This window comes from Diadema antillarum, unplaced genomic scaffold, assembly GCF_040938485.1.
Source record: "Diadema antillarum isolate AM-2024a unplaced genomic scaffold, OU_Dant_1.0 seq00001229_RagTag, whole genome shotgun sequence".
Taxonomy (NCBI): Eukaryota; Metazoa; Echinodermata; class Echinoidea; order Diadematoida; family Diadematidae; genus Diadema; species Diadema antillarum.
Genome location: NW_027272017.1, coordinates 196,128 through 220,109, shown reverse-complemented (window position 1 = coordinate 220,109; position 23,982 = coordinate 196,128). Strand labels below are relative to the sequence as shown.

Below are 23,982 nucleotides of genomic sequence, written 5' to 3'. Positions count from 1 at the left end.
ATACAGTGCTTCCAAGCTTTTGCATGGGTGATTTACTGCCGTTATGGAGTTTTGAGAAGCAGCGTTGCCACGTGAAAAGAAACAGGAAATGTCAAAAGAAGAAGAAACGAGATGTTAAGATATTGGATAGCAGCCCACGTATAGCAGTTTCAGTACTCCAACGAATGAAATTTAATCTGGCTTTCAAAAATATCTATTAGTATTAGTGTCCTTGCTATACATTGTCTGAAGTCACAGATGACAAATAAATGGAAAAGACTGATTAGAAATCGATACAACTATGACCTCTTTCAGGTAACTGCACGAAAGCTAGAGTTTGTTTTGGAAGTATTACAGAGGACTTGTTTCATAAGATTGCAGATTTTGTTAATCAATGACTAATTTACGAAACAAATTCCCCAAGAGCAACTTTATCACTGAGATAGATGCAAAGAAAATATTGTTTTTGTCTGTAAAAGAAAAGAAGATATCTCATCTGCTTTATTTTTGTTGTCTGATCTTGTAAGACATTTCTCATATGTTCGAAGTTTTGCACTTTAAATGAAATAAGTTGCACGTCTGGATGTAATAAAAATGCAAAGATTTATGCCACATTTTCTTTATTTTGTATCACAAAGTTTTACACATTAATGGCTTACTATATAAGTGTCTGCAGATGTTTTTCCGGTTCCGATGAGATATCTGCAAGAATATCATTGATTTGGATGAGTAATAGTATAGAGCAGGAAGTAAAAATGGGTCAGAATGGAAACGGATGAGTTCTGGAACATCATGTTAATGCTCTGATATCTCAACTTATAGATTGTGCAGATGGAACGAGTGCTGAAGGAAAAAAGTTCTCGTGGTTTGAGAAAAAGGTGTCTGACATCATTTGCAATGAGAGGGACTAGAAATGAGAGTGAACAGAGAGAGAGAGAATGAAAAGGGGAAATTCATCCCCTTGTTCAAAGTGGGCCAAATAAGCTACACTACCATGAACTAACCTGTACAAATTTTCCAAATTTTAATAATGGCCCAGGGGACGTGCTATATCCCCAATAAGTAGACGTCAGTGGGACGGTGGTAGAAAGTGATGCCAAAACTTGAAAGATTGATAGTCAGGGTTGTTTCTCCAGTCAAAGAGAAGATTGATTTATAAGAACCATTGTGCTACTTTTGAAAAGACCACACTGGAGCTGGATTTAGATTTTAAAGAGAGAGAGAAAGAAAAAAAAAGAACAAAAAAGCTTGAAACAATATGAAAGCCTGTGACAAGTCATAATTGAGTCAAGTGATAATTTATATTTTTTGTTTACTTATACTGGATGTAGAAGCTGATTTGGAAAGCTGAAATTTTCAACCAGCCACAAGTTAATTTCTGAGTCATTCCATCTCAAAAACAAAAGTAGACGCTCCATATATCCATCAAGTTTGGTATACTGTAGCCAATGCTTGAAACAATAATGGAGAAAGAAAAGGGTAAAGAGGCAGGTATTATAAATCTACCCTCAAGTGTTCGGCTGGAGAGCGCACAACGTGAGAAGTTCGTTCCTCTGTTTACGCGATAAATTTTCAGAGCGGCAAGCTCAATTTCATTTTGAGAGCGCAAACGTGCACCCTCTGTCACTGAGAATGTGCTGACACTGGGTGTCTGTCCCATCTGTATGACCCCACTGTCAAATTATGACACATAACTGTACTTATTTCAAAAACATTTTTGCAAAACATATTTCATTTTGTAAAATAATGTTCTCTCTCTTTATGCAGTGTTGTTATCTCTCCCTCATGAGATGAATCTTTGATTTAATACCAGCAGGTGGTGGAAATTTCTCCCATAATTGTTGGAGTAGCAACAAAAAGTATAATTGTTTCAAGTGCCAATTGATCATTTAATGTAGCACTTGCCTGCCACCTCAAAATAGAAATCTTTGTTTTCTGACCCAAATATGAAAAGTCATCCATCTCATTTTTTTTCCCTGTGGTAAATATGATCACAACAAAGCAAATAGGAAATGAATTGATTGTGCTTGGAGGAACTGAATTCTTCCTCCCAATAATGTCAGAATTTGTTTAGGAGCCTGAAACCAAGGATAGTAAGGAAGAAATTCTGAAAGATAGTGACATTTCATGTCTTATCTATAGCAGACAAGTTTCCCTAATTCCCACAAAATATATCGTAAAGGTAGTAGTTGCATATCTACCCTGAGGCAAGGGTTTGGGAGAATGTTTGTTCATTTATAGAGAGGTCTATTGACATTGGTAACATCCAATGGTCTGTTTTACTCTAAAAGATAAGAGAGTAAAACTTCAGACTGCTGTGTTCAGAAGAGGTTACGTTCTGCACTGTCTTTGAATTTGCCAAATCAATGGCATGAATTTTGGTTCACTCTACTTCTTTGCCTACAGAATAAGAGCATGGAGCTATGGTAAGACTATCAAGAGCAACAGAAGGCACTGTGCTGTGTGAGGCAGCTCCTAAGTTCAATGTTGAGATGATTAAATTTCACTCCCTTCTGCATTACCCTCCACCCAGCCACCCACCACCACCACTTTGGCCATAGTGCTGGTAGCAGAAGAAGGGGTGAGAAGGAGCCCCTGTGTGGCTCAACAAAGGGGTATCATGTTGGCCCAAAGCCATACAACACAATGAATAGCCACTGATCCCACTTCCTTTCAGCATCAGGCAGGGGCCTTTCACACCCCCTTTTTTAAATCCCTGATAGCTGCACTAATCACCCCCAACAATAGGGGGTAAACAAGGGCACCCAATGCAGACTCCACCACCCAAGGGGTGAAATTTTGCCCCCCCCCCCCCATGTATTCCTGGTCACATGAAAAGAAATGCCACTGAAAGTAAAGGCGAAAAGGATAGTGAAACAGATATGTAGATCTCTTAAAACCAAGTATCATACAGCTGTACAATTTTAATGAAAGAGGAAGTAGTTTTAATGAAATCCTGGGGAAGTATAGGGCCTATATATGCCTGTTATCATGTGTACATGTTTGTTTTGTTTTTTTAAACAAGCTATATTTTGACACAGTGAATCAGAAATGTGATGATAAATTCTTTGAGCAAGTCTGTTGAAATGTAAAAACAAAAGTGGTAGATACCATTATCCCTTGTCAAATGTTGACTGTGTACTCCCACAAAACAGAATCATGTTCAGATATTTTATCCCAGCATTTTTTTTTTATTAATGCATTTAGAGACAAGCAAACTGTAGGAACTGCCCTTTCCTGAGTTGAAGAAGGTAACAGTGTTGTAGATGGCAAAACGTATCCACAGATGAAATTTCATCAAATTTGGGATTGTTTCAGAAATTGAGTGTAGCCTTGTTCTTGCAAGATATTTCTTGTATTGTATGGTATGTCAAGTCATCAAATAGTAGCAAAACAATGATAGTGTAACCAAGGAGTTGTGTGATACCTCCTTGGTGTGACAGTTTTCTATTGAGAAAGTGGGATGCTGTACACTTGGACAACTTCTGATCTTACCAGAGAATGTTTTCATCATGTTCTGTCTTCCCCATCAATCACTTGAGTGTACCTGTCCATCAAGTGCTGTGGATCAGAAGGTCAAAATTCACACAAAGTCAGGCTCTGTGTATCAAGTCATTGTCGGTTTCAGTCTCGTCCATCAAATGCCAATGCAATCAGAGTCTGTCAAAGTCGCTGTACTGGCATATAGAGGTGACATCGCAGGGAATTTTATGAGATTTGTGTGCCATTTGTGGACTGAGCGGTATGCAAGGTGGGAACGTTTATCCCCCCAATTTGTCCACAAATGTGCTGAAGTGAAAGGGTTTTAACATGCTGTGCTTATTCAAAATGCAGCATCTCTTCTTCTTCTTCTTCTTCTTCTTCTTCTTCTTCTTCTTCTTTTCCTGGTGAAGACATGCTAGACAGACATGAACATATTTAGCATCCAAAATAAGGCAATGACGAAAACAATGTCTGGATTGTTTGAAGCAGGGATATGATATTACAAATGGAGAGGAAATAAAAAATGCAAAGTAAAAATCTGTGTTATATAGTTAGCCCCTTCTTGTCTGTTTCTGGATCAGGTGGAAAGAGTTGCGAATATGATGTGTCAAAGTAGTCATACTGACTGTACAGATTCAACATCTGCTGGTTTGGTTCTAGATCTGCACATAGAAAGGATTTTAGCTTGTTGTATGTGCTTTTCTTATGGCTTAGTAATTTTCTGCAAGCTCACAAGCAAACCGTTCTACCAATGTTAAAGCTGATAGGGATTGATATTGACAAGTTTTCAACTGTACTAAATGTTGTGTAATGGCTCCTATTGCTGTTACTCTGAAAGATTTTGGTGTCTATTATGTTGGACCTTCATATGGCTAATTGTGATCACTTGGGAGAGAGAATGTGGATGGATAGCAGCCATTTTCTGAAGTCAGTACACTGTTAGATTTATTTCAAAGAGGGGAATGAACCTCGGACCACTTTTGAGACCTGATAAACCCCAGAAAATCCTGTTGTTTTGCTGCTTGATAAGTGAGGTCACAGAAAGTCCGTGGATTAAAAAAAAAAGTGATAATACATATGAAAAAGACACAAGTACGCCATATCTGGTGGATGCATCAATTCAATTCTATTGAGTCTGCTAAGTTCTTTGCTCAGTTTAGTTTTTCACTAATAAGTTCCCAATGTAACAAATATGTGCTTATAAATCAGTCATGGTGCTATTAAATAGTTATGTAATTTTAAGAGTGTAGGGCATAATCGTGACCATAACTACTTGGACCTCCACGAAATACACTGCCACTTTTGAAGTAGAATGTATGTTGATGCAAAAAATAGATTGATTGCCGGTATTGAATGCTCGTTATTTATCGTCAAGCCTCAACGACATAGATTTGTCGTAAATGTTGCATCAGATTCCTGTGAGTGGCGAGTGCCTTTTCTTCCACCTCAGAAGATGTCCCACATTACCAGACAGATATAATGCGTCGAAGGTCAGATTTTGCATTGCGTGTGTGGTCTGATGATGAAAAGAAGAGGTATATATCAGAGCCACGGGAGTGACAAAGAAATTGCTCTCATGGTCTTCCATACTATTGTGTATGAGATTGGCACTAATCTGCCAATCATCAATACATTCTTCATTAACCCATGTATTACTGCTGCTATTAAACTGTATGAGATGTTAGGAATTAGCAGTCCCAGGAGGGTTAATAATGATGGTTCTGTAGTGTCTTTGCATCACAAAAGCTTACTCTCCTCTTCATCTCAAAAGCTTCCTTTCAGCAAGAACTATTAGCCTTCCATACCCCTAAAAAAAATCAAAATGAACCAATTGCAGATAATCAACCAGTGATGGACAATTTGCAAAAGAATGACAAGCAACACATTATGTAAGGTCAAATCATTGCTGTGTTGGTATACAAGATGAAGCTGAAGAACACATTGTCTATGTGCAGAGAATCAGCACAAAACTGGTATAAAACTCATTTGAGTTAATCATTCAGAAGCCAAACCTAAAAAAAAAAAACCCACACTTCTTAGAATGCATGAACAGAATATGAGTGAGTATTAATGAATCAGGGATGCCAAGTTCAAAAAAAATTATGAGTGAGATTTTCATGACTCGGCATCTCGGCATGCGAATGTGCGCGCGAGCGAGGGTGTGGGATGGGTTTTTCCCCCCTGTGGCTAGCTCCCACTGTAGGGAGCTTTTTCAATTTTTAGCTCTTAATGGTGCGATCAGGTGCATACTTAAGTGACTATTTTTTACTTATTTTGAAAGACAAAAGGGAAATATACCTTCATTTGCAACTATCACTTTAATCTTTTGAGCTATGCTCATTATTATAGGCCCAAGTTGCAGACTTCGCTCGATGCGTGAGAAAAATGGCTGCCATGCGTGAGATCGTGAGATGGCCCCTAAATGCTTGAGTCTCACTCACAATGCGTGAGACTTGGTAGCTCTGAATGAATGGACAGATGTACCATGTTAATTCTTTCACTGAGCCATTCTTTATCTCTGTGGAGACTTACAAATAAAAGAAAACACACATAATTTAGGACCACATGATTTGGAATGTAAGTACCAAAGCAACAATCGTGAAGTCTGTGGAAATATGTGTGCATAATCATGAAATATTGTGAGGTCAAAGTTTGATGACAATTTATTTCGGAGGTACAGTATGAAGATCTTTTGTCATGGTCGGCATCACCAACAGAGAAAAAATATTCAGCCAGTCAAATATACTTTCTATGAGCATTTTCTGTTTGATGATTGAAAGTGTCGTCTGTTTCCTCTTTTTCTCACCCAGAATAAGCAAAACGAAAATGTGAATTTCAATTTAAGGGAGCATTTCATCATTATCTTCCATTTCAATCAATCTTTTTCCTTTTTTTCTTTCAGTTTGTGTATTTTTGCCAGTGCCATTGTCATCATGTGTGAGAATTAATGTTCCATGAATGTGAGTCACTGGGGAAGAGAAAGGCAGTTGGTTTGGTGTACATAAGAAATTTGTGTATTCACATCAGTTATCCTTCATTGGGCAGATGATCACCTCTCTCCTTCAGATGAGGTGGGAAAAGAAATCTTGACAAGAACAAATCCAAAAACACTGGATTTGTCAGCAGTCGTTTTCTGATCTTTTATTGATTCATCTGGGCCTGAAATGAAAAAAGGGGTGTGCATGTTGTGGAGAGAGGAGGAAGAAAAAGAGTTGCTTTGGATATAGTCAGGGAATTAGAGTGAATTCAACATTTATGAAAACTTTTGAGCTTGAGCAACAAACTGTATGACCATCATAAACATCATTGATCATTATTTTGTAAGTCATCTGGTATTGTTTTCCTTGGGAACTGTGATATACTTGTCACATGTATGTGACTTTCTGCCTGTATAGAATTCACTATTTGGTCCCATACACAAAAACACCAATACTATACCTCTTTTCTTTTTCTTTTTTTTTTCTTTTTTTTTTGGGGGGGGGGGGAGGGGTCTATTTGCCTGAAGGAATCAGTTCCATATAATTATGTATTTTAATGTCTTTCAAACATTTTTTACAGAGTTATATTTTTCTTTGAGAGGGAGTTGTACCACAGATCTTGTGTCATATGGCCAAATTATGTGATCATCAGTGTTTGTTAAATGTTACAGTATTTTCTTGCACTTATGTGGTCATGACTTATGTAATCTATGCCTAATTTTACTCAAATGTTTGTCTCACACATTCCAAAAAGTACAGGCAAATCTGCCTTACTGGCCACCTGTCTATAATGGCCACTCTTGTCAACCTCAGTTTGGTGGCCATTATAGACAGGTTTTACCATATTTCATAAAAACAGAGTTATTATCTTTCTCTCTGTCAAGTACTTGCCATGAGTTCACACATACAAACATGTAACACAAACAACTCAGTAGTGAAGGGCGTATTTTACCTGGGGACTACATTCAGGATGATTATAAAACTTTAATAAAGATAGAATCAATATCACATGCTAAGGAAAAGTGTGAAGGGCATTCAAATGTAGAGCTATTTTACTTTTATGGCCGGTCGTATAGAAGTTAGGAATTCCTACACATCTATTTGCGATTTGAGGGTTAAGAAATGTTTTGACCGTTGATCGTAAGGGAAATGAAGCGGCTGTTTGTAGATGTTTACAACTCAGTGAATACACTTAGGGTCTATAATCTGATGATTCAACATTCTACTTCTGCAACATCTTTATGGAGATTGATGTAGGTTTAATGAGGAGATATGCATCCAGTATTCAATGGTGTAGAAACGATTTCACTGGCTTGGTTTCATTCGCTGGCTTTACTGTTGACTGTGTGTAATCAACCATTCTTGCCCTCCGCCACTTAGAAGCAAAGCTCTTAAATTTGGCATTAATCTGGAATCCTCTCATCCATGTCCCCACCAATCTTTCTCGGGTCTCAAATGTTCCGTCATCGCCCTGTTCAATTGTGTGCAGCCAGTCACATTAGATTTTTCACTCTTGTTAATCCCTGTCTGCTAAACACAGATAAATAGACATTTGTCTTTTGATCACAGTTGTCTGAACACAATTGGTTGTTTGGGGGAAGGGGTTAGGTTGTTTATGGGCTGTTTGGGTTGCTATTGGGTATATTGGAGATGTAGTTTGTTTGTTTGTTTGTTTGTTTGTTTGTTTTTTGTTTTTTTTTTTTTTTTTGGGGGGGGGCGGGGTTCAGTGCCAAGAGATGATTATCAACCTTATTGATGTGAAATTATCCTGTCTTACCATTATTACCAACCAAGCGATATTGTCTCTTACGTCTCAACTGCAGCCCATTATTTTGCTAATTGCTTTCAGGTTATATGTATTTGAGGTAACTGACATTATAAAGAAATTAGACCAAATGCTTATTTCTAGGAAAAAATTAAACAACTCTTTTTTAAAGTTGCTAGACTAACCTATGCTAAGGAGAAAGTGTTGAAAGATCACTCATCAGAATCTTTTAGGTATCCATATGACAAATCTAGGGACTAGATTCTTTTATTGTTTTTTATAGATTAGTCCATAAGTACATTTTTGTCACTCAAGCTTTAACCTGGCTTATAACACAAACAAAATTCTGATTTAGGGTTTTAGAAAACAGTGTTATGTCTTTTTTTTTATTAAGTTTTACTGGTTAGCCTATAGCTCTTGTGGGCTGACTGCATAGGATGTTTTAGGTTTGCTTCTGAATCTAGAGCAAGTTTCTTGAGGCACTTCACTTTGTTCCTTGCTGAAACTAATATTGATGTACACATGTGGTACTGAAAGTATAGATGGAAATCGAGTCGAAGTTCTAATGAGTAAGCTGTCGATGAGCGTTTTATTTTACCGTGGAAAATACTGAGCTGAAAAGAAGGTGGAAAAAACTCTCAATTTCATCCCGACCTCGGCCTATTTTTCCCCCCTTCTCTCAGCAGCAGAATGGGGAGGTAGACCAGAAACAAGGAATTTCTTTTTGCAGAAGGTTTGATATCAATTCTTACCCTGACTGCACCAATCTGTCATAGCATGTGAGAATTTGATCTTTGTTCCATTTCTTCCCCCTTATCGTTGGTGATGAGGGGCTTCGCTTTCCGATATCATCAACTTTTATGCTTATAAAATGCATTTTAACATCCAATTTCAACAAGCCAGCACTGCTGGATTGTTCATTTGAATGCAATTTATCTAAAAAAAAAAATAAAGAAATAATAATGTCCTATACCACTTAGAGAATTCCTGCTTTCTGCTTTGCAGCTACCCTACATGTCACAGTATACTTGTTGGTATATTAACCTAACGTAACAAAACTCACAACTCTGTGTATTGTGCTTTGTAAAAGTATCAATCACGTTTTGAGTTTGGCACCTATACCTTTGTAAAAGATCAGAGTATAGCATGCCATTAAAAGGAAATTCCATCTTGACAGGTAGCTTTGCAATTGTATGAAAACAACAACTTCAGAGAAATCATTCATTGAAAATTTGGGCGAAAAATCAGACACATAAAAAAGTAATGAATTATAAGAGTTTAGAGAGTAAGACGAATTTGTAACTCTGTGTGATCTGGGTGTTGAGCAGCTCTTCATTTTCATTCACTAATTTTCATTTTTCTCCCGAGTAAAATCTTCTTCAGACCTGTTCTTGGCACATGAGAAGGATTTTTATACATTTTCCATGTCCTCCTCAGCAGATTTAAGTTCTGTCCGTGCCCAAATATTTGAGAGGTAAATAAAGGCGAGGATAAGAGGAGAGCTGAGATTGAGTGAGAAAGCAAATCAGAAGATACCATATTGGTGCTCTAATACTTACGGATGACTAGTGAGGGGATTATTAAGGTTTGTGCAGATGTATTAGTATGCACTTTAAGGCCAACATGATATGTTTGCCGGAATCGTGTGCCCAATGGGTCGCAGCACAATTGCAGGAGGAAGATTTCCGCGGCTTTATGCCCCCTCCTTTCCCCCCTTCTCATATCAGGATTAGCAAAACACTTGTTGATCAGATGCCAGTGCTTATTCAGGGGAGAGATTAGCCCTATCTCTGACACCTTGGATGGTGTTAGATAGGTTCCTTTTTGAGAATAAAAGGGAAGCCGACTCAGAAAAAAAAAGAATGTTTCAAAAGTTTGGTTGTTGAGTTGATGCTCCTTTCGTCCTTCAAATTATTTACCAAAGTACTCATTGTGCATGCTAAGAGGAAAGCATTTGAAAACGAGAGATAATTCACGTCTTGTGCAATAGACTGTGATGCCAAGAAAAAATGTTGTAGTACCGACACATATTGGAGTATGTGGGACTAGCACAGGTGTGCTGACTTTGCATTCATTACAGATGTTAATCTAGAGATCAGTGTGCCAACATTTAATGCACAGTGTACAGTGAATTATTATTTGATAGACGTGCATAGTAATATAATGTGTGTACTTTTCTTCCTGTTAAACTATAAAAAAATTGGAAGATATACAGTATCTCTCTTTTTTTACCAGCAAATATCTCCAAAACAATACGCTATGGATTAAGGGATATTTCTTGGTAAGTCCTTGCTTGTCTTATCTCATGTTTGTAAGCTTTAGTTCGGGCCAAATTCTTCTGTAAGTATGCACTAGCTGACTATCTGGACAAACTTTACCCAAGGTGTTAAAGTTTGTTTATCGCAAAACAGATTATAGTCTTAGCTTTACAGACCGATCATTTAGTTCTAATGAATTCAAAAGATCAGTGACCCATTTCATTCTCTTTTTGACTCCAAAACAGACTGCATGAGAGTCCTCAAATACAAAAAGGAGTGAAAAATGCTTAAAGCTCATAATCTAAAAGGAACTGATATTGTTACTTCTGACATTATGCCCTTTGATACCGATTTACAGTAGAAGGAGCAACAATCATAAATTTTATGGAGTTATGGCTCAAATTAAAGTGATATGTTGCTGACCTACATAATTATTTTGTGGAGTTGCTTTCTGTGTAAATTATATCCATGCCATAGGAGTTAATAACTTTTACCTGCATGGGTCATGGTTTAATCTATTGTTAATACTATTATTTCATTTGGAATGTTCAATATTGCAATGACAAAAAAAAACCCTACAAAAGCAAACAAATCTTCAGAAGATTACCAAAATGTCTTTGCTACTTCTGTTTCAGTTAGGAGTATATAGCTTGTCAGTAACTTACAAACTACTTGTCAACCTTTTCTAAATGATTGTGGCTATTACCGTCAGTTTTAGAATGTGAATGCTATGTCGGTGCACGGCTTTCATTGTTATTTTTTTAACTCTATCTGGTCCCAGTTATCTCACTCCTAATTAATCCCATAACTGCACCATGCATCATTGTATGTTAGAGTCACATGCAATATACAGTGCATATGAAGGTGTGTTTCTGACTAGAGGTTTTATGTCTTTATAGGATACAGTTGGATGGTGTTGCCATGGCTACAGTGATCATCAGCTGGCACTTGGTGACGACCAACTGCTTGGAAATATGTTAATTTTGCTTGACAAAAGAAATCTAGCCCTTTTTAGACATTCACTGGTTGAAATATCATTGTGGTAAAAAAGAAGGAAAAATTCATTTGAAGGAATATATGAGAGTATATAGGGCAGAACAACACCTATGTCTATTCCCTTCCAAGTAGAAAATGGCGGCGGCTGTTTATCTAGACTATTCTAACCTGTCCTCTTGACCAACTTTTGAACCTAGCTTATGATCTACCAAGCACAAAAAAGGATAGAGAAAATAATAACACCACTACCATCACCATCATTGACAACAACAACAACAACAGCGAGGGAAGTAGAGAAAACAGAGAAGAGCCACTGCCCAGAATAGAATTGTGCAGTCAAGGAGGCGGCAGCAGTCTTTGATCTCGATCGCTGTCGATCGCCGCGGACGACCGACTCGTCCTTTTGTGATACCTCCCACTCCCTCCTCCCTTACCTTCATCGTCTCATCTCTGTTGCATTTTGGGATTAGCGCGAGGAACGGGGAGAAGGGGGCTAGGATTGATTTCGCGGATGCCTGGGAGTGACGGGTAGGGGAGTAGGCGTGGATAGGTTATGAAAACTAATGATAAACTTACCGGATGGTGATCTCTTGTTTTTGGTGGTGGCTAAAAGGGCCGGCAGCGCTAAGTGGTAGGTCAACTCTGGGGTGTATTAACCCTATCATTACTGCTACAAACTGTTGTACATGCTGTGATACAATGGTTTTCTGTTGGTGGCAGTTCAGTGAGAGTTAAAATTGTGATCTGAAGGCAGTAGTAACTTTACTTTTCTAAGCAGCAAATTGTTCAAATTTCCTTACACTTTGTGATATTTATAGGCTGCTTACATGTAAACGTCATATAGTGCTACGTGTGTAGCGTCCATCTAATTCTACGACTGTAGTAATGAGAACATTGGTATGATGTCCTGGTATTTTCCGTGATTGCATAGTGAGATTTCATTCACTATAAGATGTGCATCATTTACTTCAAAACAAGCCTATAGAACTTGAATTAGCTGAGATAATTCATTTGATTACTGGCACCACAATCTGCGATGAAATCAGTGAGTTCCGGTCTCTTGGCTCTTTGTAGCATTGGGTATTCTTTCATACTCTCATTTGTGAAGTATTATGGAGAGTGAAAGGGGTGGGAGAGATAAAAACTACCTTGGGCAGACTACTAAAGAAAGGATAAGATTTTGCATTTAGAATCATCTTCACTATCTTTCTTTGTGTGTGTGTGTGTGTGTATATACCCTGTAGAGTTCTGTGCAAGAGTTCCATTCATTGTTTGTGCAACCAGGGCATGTAATTTAGCATGCCAAAAATACAAAATGCTCAATGCTCTACAAACATCCAAACCTTCAATAACTCTTCTTTAATTGTCCAATTTGCTCAATTTTTCACCCCTTTATTGCCCCAGTGACACTGGCTTAATTCAAAACAAGTTTATCTTCGGGGGTGAATCCACCGTGAAGTGATGGAGCCACTCTTGTTATGTTCATCAAAACATTTTCTTACAAGAAACAAACACACTAGCGGTTGATGATCTAAAAATTGTAGCGTGCATCGCTGCACAACATGTGCATTCAACTTCGGGAGGGAATCTGTTCCTCTGTCAGGAGGGGATGGGACAAAAGATTTCTGGTTTCCACACCCTTGCAGAAAGCGCAGAGCTATGCAATCAATCAGTCTCTTCACACCGGTTCCGACTTAAGTTTAAAGAATCCCCCTTTTTAAACTGATGACTGCGATGGGAAAGGCACATAAGGAGAACAAACAGGCAGCTGTAAAATGATGGGGGTGTGTTCCAAAGTTGATTAATTTGTGCGGACTGCGGAGCTATTATGCAATGATGTATCAGTTTCGGCAAGTGACAATGTGCCAAAAGTCACATTGAAAGTAGTGAAAGCCAGCGACAGGACTCTCAGAATTTGGGGATAAAAAAAAACTGGAAAAAACCCCCAGAAGAATGAGAGATGATGATACACCATTCATCTATTCTTTCAAATTGTGACAAAATTCCAAGCAGACAAAAACGTCCTATGGCTGTGTAAATCGTCCAGATAGCTGGAATATAAATTAGCGGCATTGTGTACCATGTTACCAAAAAGACCTTTGTGGTGCCGAATTGATAAGAGTTGTGCTTTGGACATATCAGTGGGGATTACCGCTACACTTGCAAAGAGAAACAGAAAAACTGGTCTGTACAATGACTGTTGTTGATAGCGACCCTGTGCTTTCTTTCTCTTTCTTTCCTTTTTACTTTGTTGGCTTTTCGACAGAACTGAATGCTGATTAGGATTTGGGTTAGGGCTTTACACAAATCTTAATCAGCTTTGTGATACCACATGAAACTTCAGATGTTAATAGAACACCTTTAGGGGGTGGAGTGGAAAATAAGTACCTGCAGGACAGAGTGTTAGAGGCTGACAAGTTATTTCTGGACTAAAAAACCGAGTAAAGTGGGCTAGAAAGTTTTGTTTTTCATTTTTTATTAGGAATTTGAACTGCTGCAGCACACTTCTGTTGCAGTCACAGAATCAGAAAACTCATCAAAGAGCATAGAAAAGAGTAAATAAAAAAAAGTAATAAAGTTAGTAGGAAAATGGAAACACTGTAAATATACGACATAAAGGGTGGGGAAAGGGATGAAAAAATTAAAAATGAGCTAAAGCAACAATTAGGGTGAAATGCATTATGTTGCAATAACTCAGTTGTCTACTTTGCTTGTCTGTTTGAGTAATAATCCTTTCATGAAAATCATATTTTGAAATCTGTGCGTAAGCTCTGGCAGTGACATTACATGAATGACATGAAAAAACAGGATGTTCTGAAAGAAAGATATGACAAAATGCAGGACATTTTCAGTGAAAGCAGTGCACAAAGTTCTCTGAAAGTTCTGTTGTGTATGCTTCAATTTCCTGTCATCCGTGTTATTCGCTTCAGTGTCAAGCTTCATGGTTTACACTAGCTGTAGGCCTACAGGATGGATGGACTACTGCTGAAGATGTGTACTCCCACTCAGATTTGAGTATTGAACATTTGGCTTGATGCTTTGATAAACGAGATATTTTCATCCCTGCATGCATGTGGACAGGATGTTGTGTCTTCCTTTGTGGTCATGTGACCAAGAAGCAGGCAGTTTGACTCATAATGTGTAGTGTCATCAAAAGCATGGAGAATGCTTCTGTTTTAACTCAACAGAAGGTTGTTTTTTTTAGTAGACATTTTTGCAAAAAATTGGATGAAATTGCTGGAAATGAGCAGCAATTCTTCCAAGGTGCATTTCATAGTAAAATGCTCCAATCAACAGTATCATAATAATACACTGCCAAACAAAAAATAATGAAAGCACTGGGATTTGAAGTCAATCTTTTTCCTTTATGAAAACATCTCAAGGACATGTAGGTTTTTGAGAGTTTGTTGGGTGTGCATGCTTTATCTCTTTGCAATACCGAGATCAGAATTAACTAGATCTTTGGTTCCCATGACACCTCATAACGTGATTGATTGGTCTCCATCGTGATTTACAGGCTGATATCGCCAGACTGGGTGATTAATGTCAAAATATTCATTATCGTGGAATACCCAACCAAGTGGGGTGAGGCCATGTTCACACTCTGTTTGCGGTCATTAGTGCACATTCTATTTTACTGGGCACAGAATGGCTCCATTCACACGCAGTGTACCCTCGACTTCGCATCATGGGAGTTGTGGAGAACTGCCCAACTGACGTGAATGCAGTCCGAGTGTGAACCCACCCCCCAGTGAGGGGAATGGGAATGGAAACTGGGGTAGATTCCAAAGCAATCTGTGGATGCTATTGAAGAGCATTGGGTGGCCCCCGCCGCCCCATTCCGCAAGTAACAACAAAGGTGACAGATATTGACCAATAAAAACGCAGACGAGTGCCTCTTGGAAGAAAAAAAAAAACTGAGAGGAGTATGGGTCGTTCCAAATTGGATTCCTGTCAGTCAAAGCTATGCCATTTGGTCGTGTGGGTATCATTTCCACGAGTCTGGCCTGAGAGATCACACCTGTGAGATTTGAGGCGTACTGGTACGCTCACGTGTTGAAAGTGAGAAATTACTTCTCATCAAAAGCCGGTCACACTTGATTGTGATGATGGCAAATTCATGTGGTCTTGCCATGGAAAAGATCTATTCATGCGATTTCCATCTCATCCACAATTATTTCCAAAACTCCAGTGAAATGCTCTAGAGATGTTACTACTTTCTGCATAGTAGGCCTACACCTGAAGAATTTGAAGAGTAGCTTCGCAGATTCAGAGCTTGAGTTGGTAATTCAGTCTTGTCTGTGGATGCTGCTACTTGGCCATGTTTCTTTTCAAACCGTCATTGCACACTGAGTTTTCTTCTAAATTGGACCACCCATTGAAGGAACAGCAAGCACATTTTGAGAGTAATTTGATTTCCATCCATCCTTGGAGGAAAAAAAAAAGAACTGTTTTCAAAAAGAAAGTTAGATTCTTCATCTCATCTCTGGCCCGCTCTTCTTTCTGCAAACCACAATAATGATTGTGGGTGGTTTTAGACTTACCAAAAAAAAAGAAAAAAAGAATTGTTGTAAACATGAAGAAAAACATGTTTCATGCTAATGAGGTATTTTTTTCTATGTAAGTTTTTAGACATGCCAAACCTTATAATCTTTTCTCAGATCATGCATGCATTAGTATGTAATCTTGCAGGATTAACATTGTGTCTGTACAGCTGCAAAATTTTAATCATAAAGTTGTTTTGAGAGTTGCTGATTGGATTGTTGCTCCATGTAGTTTGTGACACGTATGTCACTGAAGGAATCACTCACAGATAGGAATAGGCAAGGACGCTAATTTCTGTATCTGAACAGTCCTCAAATCATTCATGCTGTTATCATGTCTCAGAAAACAAATTGCAAAACAAATTCAGTGTACTGCTAAGTCTGAAACCTCCCCTCCATCCAATCACATTCACATCAAGCACCCTGCCAGATATCGTTTAACCCCCCTGCTGCCTCCACCCCTTCCCCGATTAAAAGAAGGAAAAGAAAGAAAAAAAAGTATGATTTTTGTGATCCCGCTGATTTTGCAATTCTTCCAGGTGCAACATTTTAGTCAATATGGAGTCATGCCATCAGCATGCAGAGATGTTTCAAACATATTTTTCCTTCTTTTTTTTCATTCATATCTTGGTTGAGGTGACTCTCACTACGTCAGTAGGAATATTCAGCCTTGTCACTAGTATTTGTGTTCAATGCAGAGTGCAGTTTCTAACTTAAAAGGCACTCTTGACATGCATACAAAATATTGCCTGAGCTTGGAGTGAAATGTACCAGTATTGGAAATTGGAATTCATGTCTATTTTGGCAAGATATACTTGGAATTGGGAGCTCTATGCAGATACAAGAATCCGATCAAAATTCAACAGGTTCTTGAATTTACATTAGGCTGTTGCAAGTAAGTCCAGAGATATGGGTAATGAATCATTAAAAATTTGTAATCATTAATCAGAAAAAAAAAATGTCTATGCATCAGTTTCTCAAACCTCTTAAAACACTATGAAATAATTAACAAAATTAACAGATAAATGTTCACAATGACATTGACATAATCACTGAGCCTTTAGGAATTGACCTGAAAATTCCAGCCTTTCACGTACGATCCCATACGACTTTAGAAATTATCAATTTGGACCTCCAGCGCAGAGCCTAGTGCGTGAGGGACCCCACCCTTGTCACCATCACAATGAGGATGATAATGCTGTTGTTGGTTTTGTGTTATGTTGTTAGTGTAGAGCATGATTTTCATAATATAGATCCTGATTTACTGCACCTGTGGTTCATTGCATCTGTTTTCAATCGTTTGCCACATGGAGCTATTTGCTACAGTCTCCGATCGCCCGTCATTGCGGGGTGTCATTTCTTGGGCGGATGTTGTCACTCCTTCTTGTTAAGAATCCCCCTCCATGATCATGCTGTTGAGTTGTTACCCGATATCCCTTATCTGTTAGAGTGCTTGTTTGTTTGATGTTTTGCGGGATGTTGCGATGTGATTTTGAATATATGTGCTGTTTGTGCTATACATAGTGGTGATCTTGTTGATGGAATTCGCTAGCCATACGTGTCAGTGCCCAAATTTCTTTGAAACGTGGTGTTAAAATCAGCCATAAAATAGGATTTGTTTTCTACAATGCATGCCATATCTCATATTGCATAAATGAAGAAGAAACCTTTCCAAAAAAAGTTTGCGAGGTGAAATTTGATTTTTGTTTTTGCAGTGGGATGTGGTAGCTTATTTTACTGCGTTGGGAGGCAAGGAGACAAATACTCACTATCAGGTGGTCTAAATTAAACTCCTCTTCTATCACAACTTTATCAGACCTGAAATTTATTTCCATTTCATATTCTCCTCTTCCCCATTCCAAACTTTTACTTTACAATCCCCAACATGCCGATGAGATTGCTGCTCATATACAAGGAGCAGCTGACTGATGGGGAAGTTACAGTTTCTTCTTCAACATTTGACATTTCAATGTGACTTTATTCTGTCAGTTGAGAGGACAGAGATTGAAGTTTGTGTTTTGTAATACTACATCAAGACAAAAGCCTCATGCTGTATAATGTGGTAATACATGTACCACACATATTTTTGCCATTCAAATTTTGCTTCACTTTGCCTCTAAAACATGCATAAAAAGTGACAACGCAGAAATTATTGCCTGATGTGGATGATGTGTGGTGGTGCTGTCTGTGTGATTCAGTTTTGTTCTGCATAGACCTTCTCTCTTTTGCAGGGCAAAGTGAAACTGTTGTCTTGAATGGAAAGAGAAAAGATGCTGAGTCAACTGAGAATTTAGATCGGAGAGGAGATCCCCCTTTTTTTTCCCAGTATACAGTATACACCAATCGGACAGGAATTCAGACAGTTTGAAATGGCATGAAAGAAAGATAAACACTTAAACCGTTGATGACGAGTCCCGAGGATACTCGGGCAAGGGTCTATGGGAAATGCGTGTCGTAGCGAAATTAGCCTGTCCTCAACGGGTTAAAAGGCATTTTGGAAAAGATGAGATTCTACGCTCTTGTACAATATGTCTCTAGATAAGTTTGTTATTTGTTCCTGAAATACATTGAGTAAACTCCATAGTTATTCAATGTAACACGATGTGCTGTGATAATCATTGTGTGTGTGTGTGTGTGTGTGTGTGTGTGGAAAAAGGGGATTTGTCCTTTGAGTTTTCATACTGATGATTTTAATTGTCTATTCTTCATTTTAAGAATTTCTGGACCACTGTTACCATTCAAAGGAAAATGCAACAGAGCCCTCTACTTTTTTCATAAAAAACTAGAACAAAGGGCAATTATTTAAAAATGTGAATGATCATAAGAATGTAGGCCTATCCAATTACATATATTTTAATAGTCCATCATGTTCATGTGTAGATTTGTGCAGAGTAACAAGGACAAATGCCAATTATCATCCATATGTTTCTCCATTCTTTCATCTCCTCTTCTTCCCGCTTTGCATCGCACAGGTCATTTTCTCGGTAACAACACGGTAATAGATGTCCTGAGAAAACTTGGGATGGAGATTGAAAGCATACCAGCAGAAGTGCAACTTTCAAGGTACGTCTACCTGGTAGTAATACTGTAAAAGTGGAAATCTTCACGGTGTGGAATTTTTTGCCCATTTTGTGCAACATGAAACTAGTGCAAAAAATAATGCATGCAAAGTTTTTTACTTGTTGTATGTAATACTATACCATATTTTGATTCTACAGAGTAAAGAATAAGTGAAATTCATATTTGCCGACTGAGTGCAAAAAACTACTCACCAAAAATTTCCACTTTTATTGCAGTGTTTGTTATCATCCTCATAGTATAATAGTATAATATATAAAAGGTTGGACCCACCTTTTATTAGGATTTCTTTGTTTTACTTTGTTTTCGGATATCTCAGTCATTTCAAAACCAAATTTACATCAAATAAACTCTGAATTTCTCTTAGAATTGTATGCTCTTTAACATTTCACGAAGTGGTTTCTAAATGTCGTGCAAAAAAGTTCAAAGCTGAATCCTCACCTCAACCAAGACTATACCATCCCTTTAAGAAATGATGAATAAGTTGAGGGATGATGGGAGAAGAAGGAAATTGTATGAAGCTGAATATTAAAAAAGAAAAGGAGAAATAATGTGAAATGATGAGGTAAATAGATAGATTGGTTTGATTGGTAGACAAATGAAGGAGAGAATGAAGGAGATGAAGACTGCGTTGAGAAAATGTTGGACAGGCAAATGCGCACAAATACCGGCATGAGAGGATGATCCTGAACTCCAACTCAGCATTTCGGGATTACTCTGAGCTTGACCCTTTCTGCCTTATGTGCGCCACCTCAACTCCCAAGTGCCCCACCAACTTCCCGCCAGGAGGGAGCTCTGAGCACAAGCGCACGCACAGAGGTCAAAGGTTAAGGGAAGTCACATCTCAGAATTCCAACAGCTGTTCCAGGGGAAAGAAAAAAAAAAACTAGGCATGCTTTAAAATGCATTGAACTCTCGTGGCCTGCCATACACCAGTGCTGCTTGTTGGTTGCTTGAGTCTGTTGCTTCGGCTCATGCTGAAGGCTTGCATGAACAAACTTTTATCAGACATGGCAGTGATTTGCAGCTTCATGCAATTTTGATATATAACATGAAGTGATAATGTGACATATTGTGCAATTGAGCATGATGTGTTGAACGAAATAAAGAAAGACAGGAGGGTGATGGGATGGCTTCAAAGTCTTCCAATTTGTGCCAAGAATACAAAGTTATATTGAATGCACCCATGCACCTGAGTAAAACAAACCAAAATAATAAAAAAATAAAAATGGTGCATTGTTCAAACAAATCTGACAAGATAATGATAAATTGTGATTCACTGGAAATTTATAGCAAATCAACAAATTTGAGATTTTACTAGTGCTCTGCACTACAAAATGGTTCCCCAGACTTTTGCCTAGGATTTCTTGTAAGTACATGATGTATCATCCAATCTGTCCGCAAGATGCGGTGCTCTTCAAAACTGCATAGGACATAATTGTCATTATGACAAGAACTATACTCAAGAACTATTGAAGATGTGAATATTTAGTTTTATTTTATCTAAATTATACCCTGTGTTTCACAGATACATCTAGTGAGGTAATTCCTCCCAGATTACAAGGGGAAATGTACTTGTATTCTTTCCTTCTTATGACAGATAAATGTGAATTGTTAAAAGCCCATGGATGTCCCACTGCTCACAGCAGGCTTACAATGTTTTAGTTTTGTACCGGTAGTTCATTTTCGTGTTTTAAGATAGTGGAAAGTGTTGTTTTGAATATATATTTTCTCAAATTATTTGAAGAATTATTGTGTTCCTTACACTGACTTTGTGTAAAAATGTCTGTTCTCATGGGTAAACTCCCATTTTCACAATTTTTTCCTCGGTTCCTACAAAGATATTAGATATTGGTAGTTCACTCCTAGCTTGGGCAGGCTGCTTCTGCTAGCAGAGTGCATTGCACGGAGGAGAAAATAGCAGCACAAAAAGCTTGCATTTTTTTTTAAGCTCCTCTAAATGTGTGAAAGCATTAGCCAGTATTAGCTAAGCTTTCTTACTCCTTTTAGAGGAGTTGTGAACACATTCTTCCCCAGCAGCGCAGCTCTTCAGACGGAGTCTTAATGGTTACAGACAGTTGTTTTGGTTGGTCTTTCTTTGAAGTGGAGTCCCTATAATTTTCTTTAGTACAGACTATCAGTCTCACATTCTTAAGAGTCTTTCAACAGTCTAGTAATGGATATATTGTCTCTAATCTTTATTCTCCCTTTTTACTTCTTTCCACATATTTTTCTATGACTGCAGTGATTTTTTTTTTCTTCTTCTGATAGTGTTAGGATGGGGGTAGTTTCGTCTTTAACAGCACTTATTGTGTCATCGTTTAGTTACGCCTGACCAAATGTATTCACTGGTGCTATCCGGTCCACACACTCTGCTGAATTTGACAATTGTCGGCCATTGTTGAGTGAGGTGTAGCGGGTAGGGACCCACGTCCTTTGAGGGACGGGGCGTCTTAGGGGGGTTTCACTCATTACCTGCTTACAAGCACCAGCGCTGAAGTAGCAAATAGCTGCAGTGAGTCGGAAAATTAATTTCGGAAGTCAAGAGACCGCAATGCATGGAGGAGGCAGATCAGAAATAAATGAAAGGAAAAACAGTATAAGTAAACAACATTCTCTCTTTCACCCTCCCCCAGCTCAACCGTTGAGAGAAAGAAACGAACATTCATGAAAACCAACTCTCTAAAGAATCATTGTGTGTGTGTCTGTAGAAAATGTACATTCTCCCCTTCTTTTGTTAATGGGGGTAGACTTGTGTTAAATTTGATGGAAGAAAAGTTTTTGTGTTTTTCAGAAGCTGCTTCCAAGAAGTGCATTTTTGTGATATGTGTAGACAAAGGACTTGGGATTGTAAGTGATTACACTAAAAGCATTCCAAGTCTTAAGAACCGGTGGTATTTGGTAAAGTGGTATGAATATACCCTGTAGTAATCTCCACCAATACCTCTAACTTATCTTTTTTCGGCTTCACAAACAGGTCTTGTAGAGTTTACTTGTGTGTGTGTGTATTCTATCATTGTAGTAGTTTTCATACAGTCACGCAGCCATGATTGTGTGAAAATAATCTGATATCAACAAATTTCATATGTTCATGATACATAGATGTAGAAATTGGTAATTATTTATTTGTTTGTTTGTTTGTTTGTTTGTGGCATGTTAGGCTTTTGGAAGCTGCAGTCAAGATTGTGACCACACCTACACATGTCTCCAATTGATCTATATAATCATTTCATTTTATGTCATCTATGTTGAACCTGTCATTGTATCAATAGTAAATCATAATTTCTGTCAAGCTATGAGCCTGCAATGTTAAGCAAATCACAGGGATTTTAATTTTTCCAGTCTCTGCTCTGTCACTTTCTGTCTCTGCAGTAAAACGTCGGAGAGCTCGGCGGAGGAAGAGGAGGACCAAGAGGAGACGAGTGAGGCGCGAGGGCGCAAGAACCGGAAGCGGGACCGGCGGAAGAAGAAGAAGAAACAGCAGCAGCACCACCATCAGCAGCACCAGCAACAGCAGCCGAGGTTGGATGTACCGGACATGGGTCACGTCATCTCGGTGCCGGTGCCGGTGCCGGTACCGGTGCGCAACGAGAACCACCGCCAATTCAACGAGCTCTGGATACCGTTGGAGAGAATAAGGTATTTGAGATGCAGGTGCTCTAGGGCTCTTCTACCACAGAGTTGGCCATCTTAATCCTGGCAGTTGTTGTTGTTTTTTTTTAACCATGTGTTGATAATCACATCTCATTATGTGAAGAGAATATCTGCAAATCACTATGATTTTTATTCAGTCACATCTTTTATGATTGGAAAAAAGATAGTAATGTGTTTTTTTCAGAAAAAAAAAGAGATGAGAAAAAAAAATATATATGCTCCATATTACAGTCAAACTGCTCAGAAAATTGGGCTCTTTGAAATGACAAAAGGAACAATCTGTTACAGATCTGCTCCATAAAATAACAACATGATCCTTAAAACAGTACTTTTCAAGAAGGATGTTTTGCAAATTTTACTTGTCCATAGGCATATACATTTGTAGTGATTTATTATGTTCAATTCAAAGTTTAGCTGCATGCTTACAGTTGAAAATGCATTAAAACATTAACAAATGTAGCTTCTTCTGTATGTGCTGTGCCTCTTATTAGATTGCCAATCTGTTTGTCTCCCTCTTGCAGTGAAAACCCGCCGAGCGAGAGCTCCCACGTGGAGGAGAGCATCGTCACGACGATATCAACGCAAGTCTACGCTGCCCACAACCTGCCGAACGTCTTCGTCGGCAACAAGGCCTGCGCGCAATACGCCAGCCACCACCCTCTCTACCTCTTTGTTGCACTACACATAGCCTTGTATATCATTTATAAGATTGCCAGGTAATGAGGGCGCCATTCGCGCGCACATGTCTTTTGGAATAGATGGACGACGGGAGATACACATGAGTGCCCTAGAAGTTTGCAATGTGCTCAGATCATTCTAGGAAGCACTATTTTTTGATTGTGACATCAAGTATTTATTGGTATGCCCAGAGGCATCGAAGATGACGAGAAAGTTGGAAGCCCTGTTTTTCTGGACTCTGGCTTATTTAAGCTTTATGGTACAGAAGAGGACTTTCACCTGCCGTGCTGATTGGAGAAGAGGGCAGATATTTTGTTGGGGGTTTTTATCGTTGGTTACATTTCAGTCCTATCAACGTTATCCTTCATTGTCCTGTTGCCACTGTATGATTAGCAACTCTAAATCAAATTTGGCACGCATGTTTTTGCTCAAGTGGAGGCATGTTTAGGTAGGCAGGTTTAAAAAGTTATTGAAGTACGGCGTTTTAGGGATGGCCCATGTGTGCTATGGTAGCAATAGGGTAGGTTTCTTCTGGCATACATCATGATCCTCTCTCTGTTTGTATCTGC

At 38.5% G+C, this 23,982-nt stretch overlaps 1 protein-coding gene across 1 annotated transcript in view; it reads left to right on the top strand.

The window, feature by feature from the left end:
• The window catches only part of LOC139745009 (metalloprotease TIKI1-like), a 65,748-nt gene extending 42,293 nt beyond the window's left edge, over window positions 1–23,455 (top strand). The window contains exons 5-7 of the mRNA XM_071655417.1: window positions 18,976–19,066; window positions 22,454–22,720; window positions 23,257–23,455. Of these exons, the coding sequence (XP_071511518.1) occupies window positions 18,976–19,066; window positions 22,454–22,720; window positions 23,257–23,455 (557 nt within the window). The remainder of the gene's footprint in view (window positions 1–18,975; window positions 19,067–22,453; window positions 22,721–23,256) is intronic.
• The last annotated feature ends 527 nt before the right edge of the window (window positions 23,456–23,982 follow it).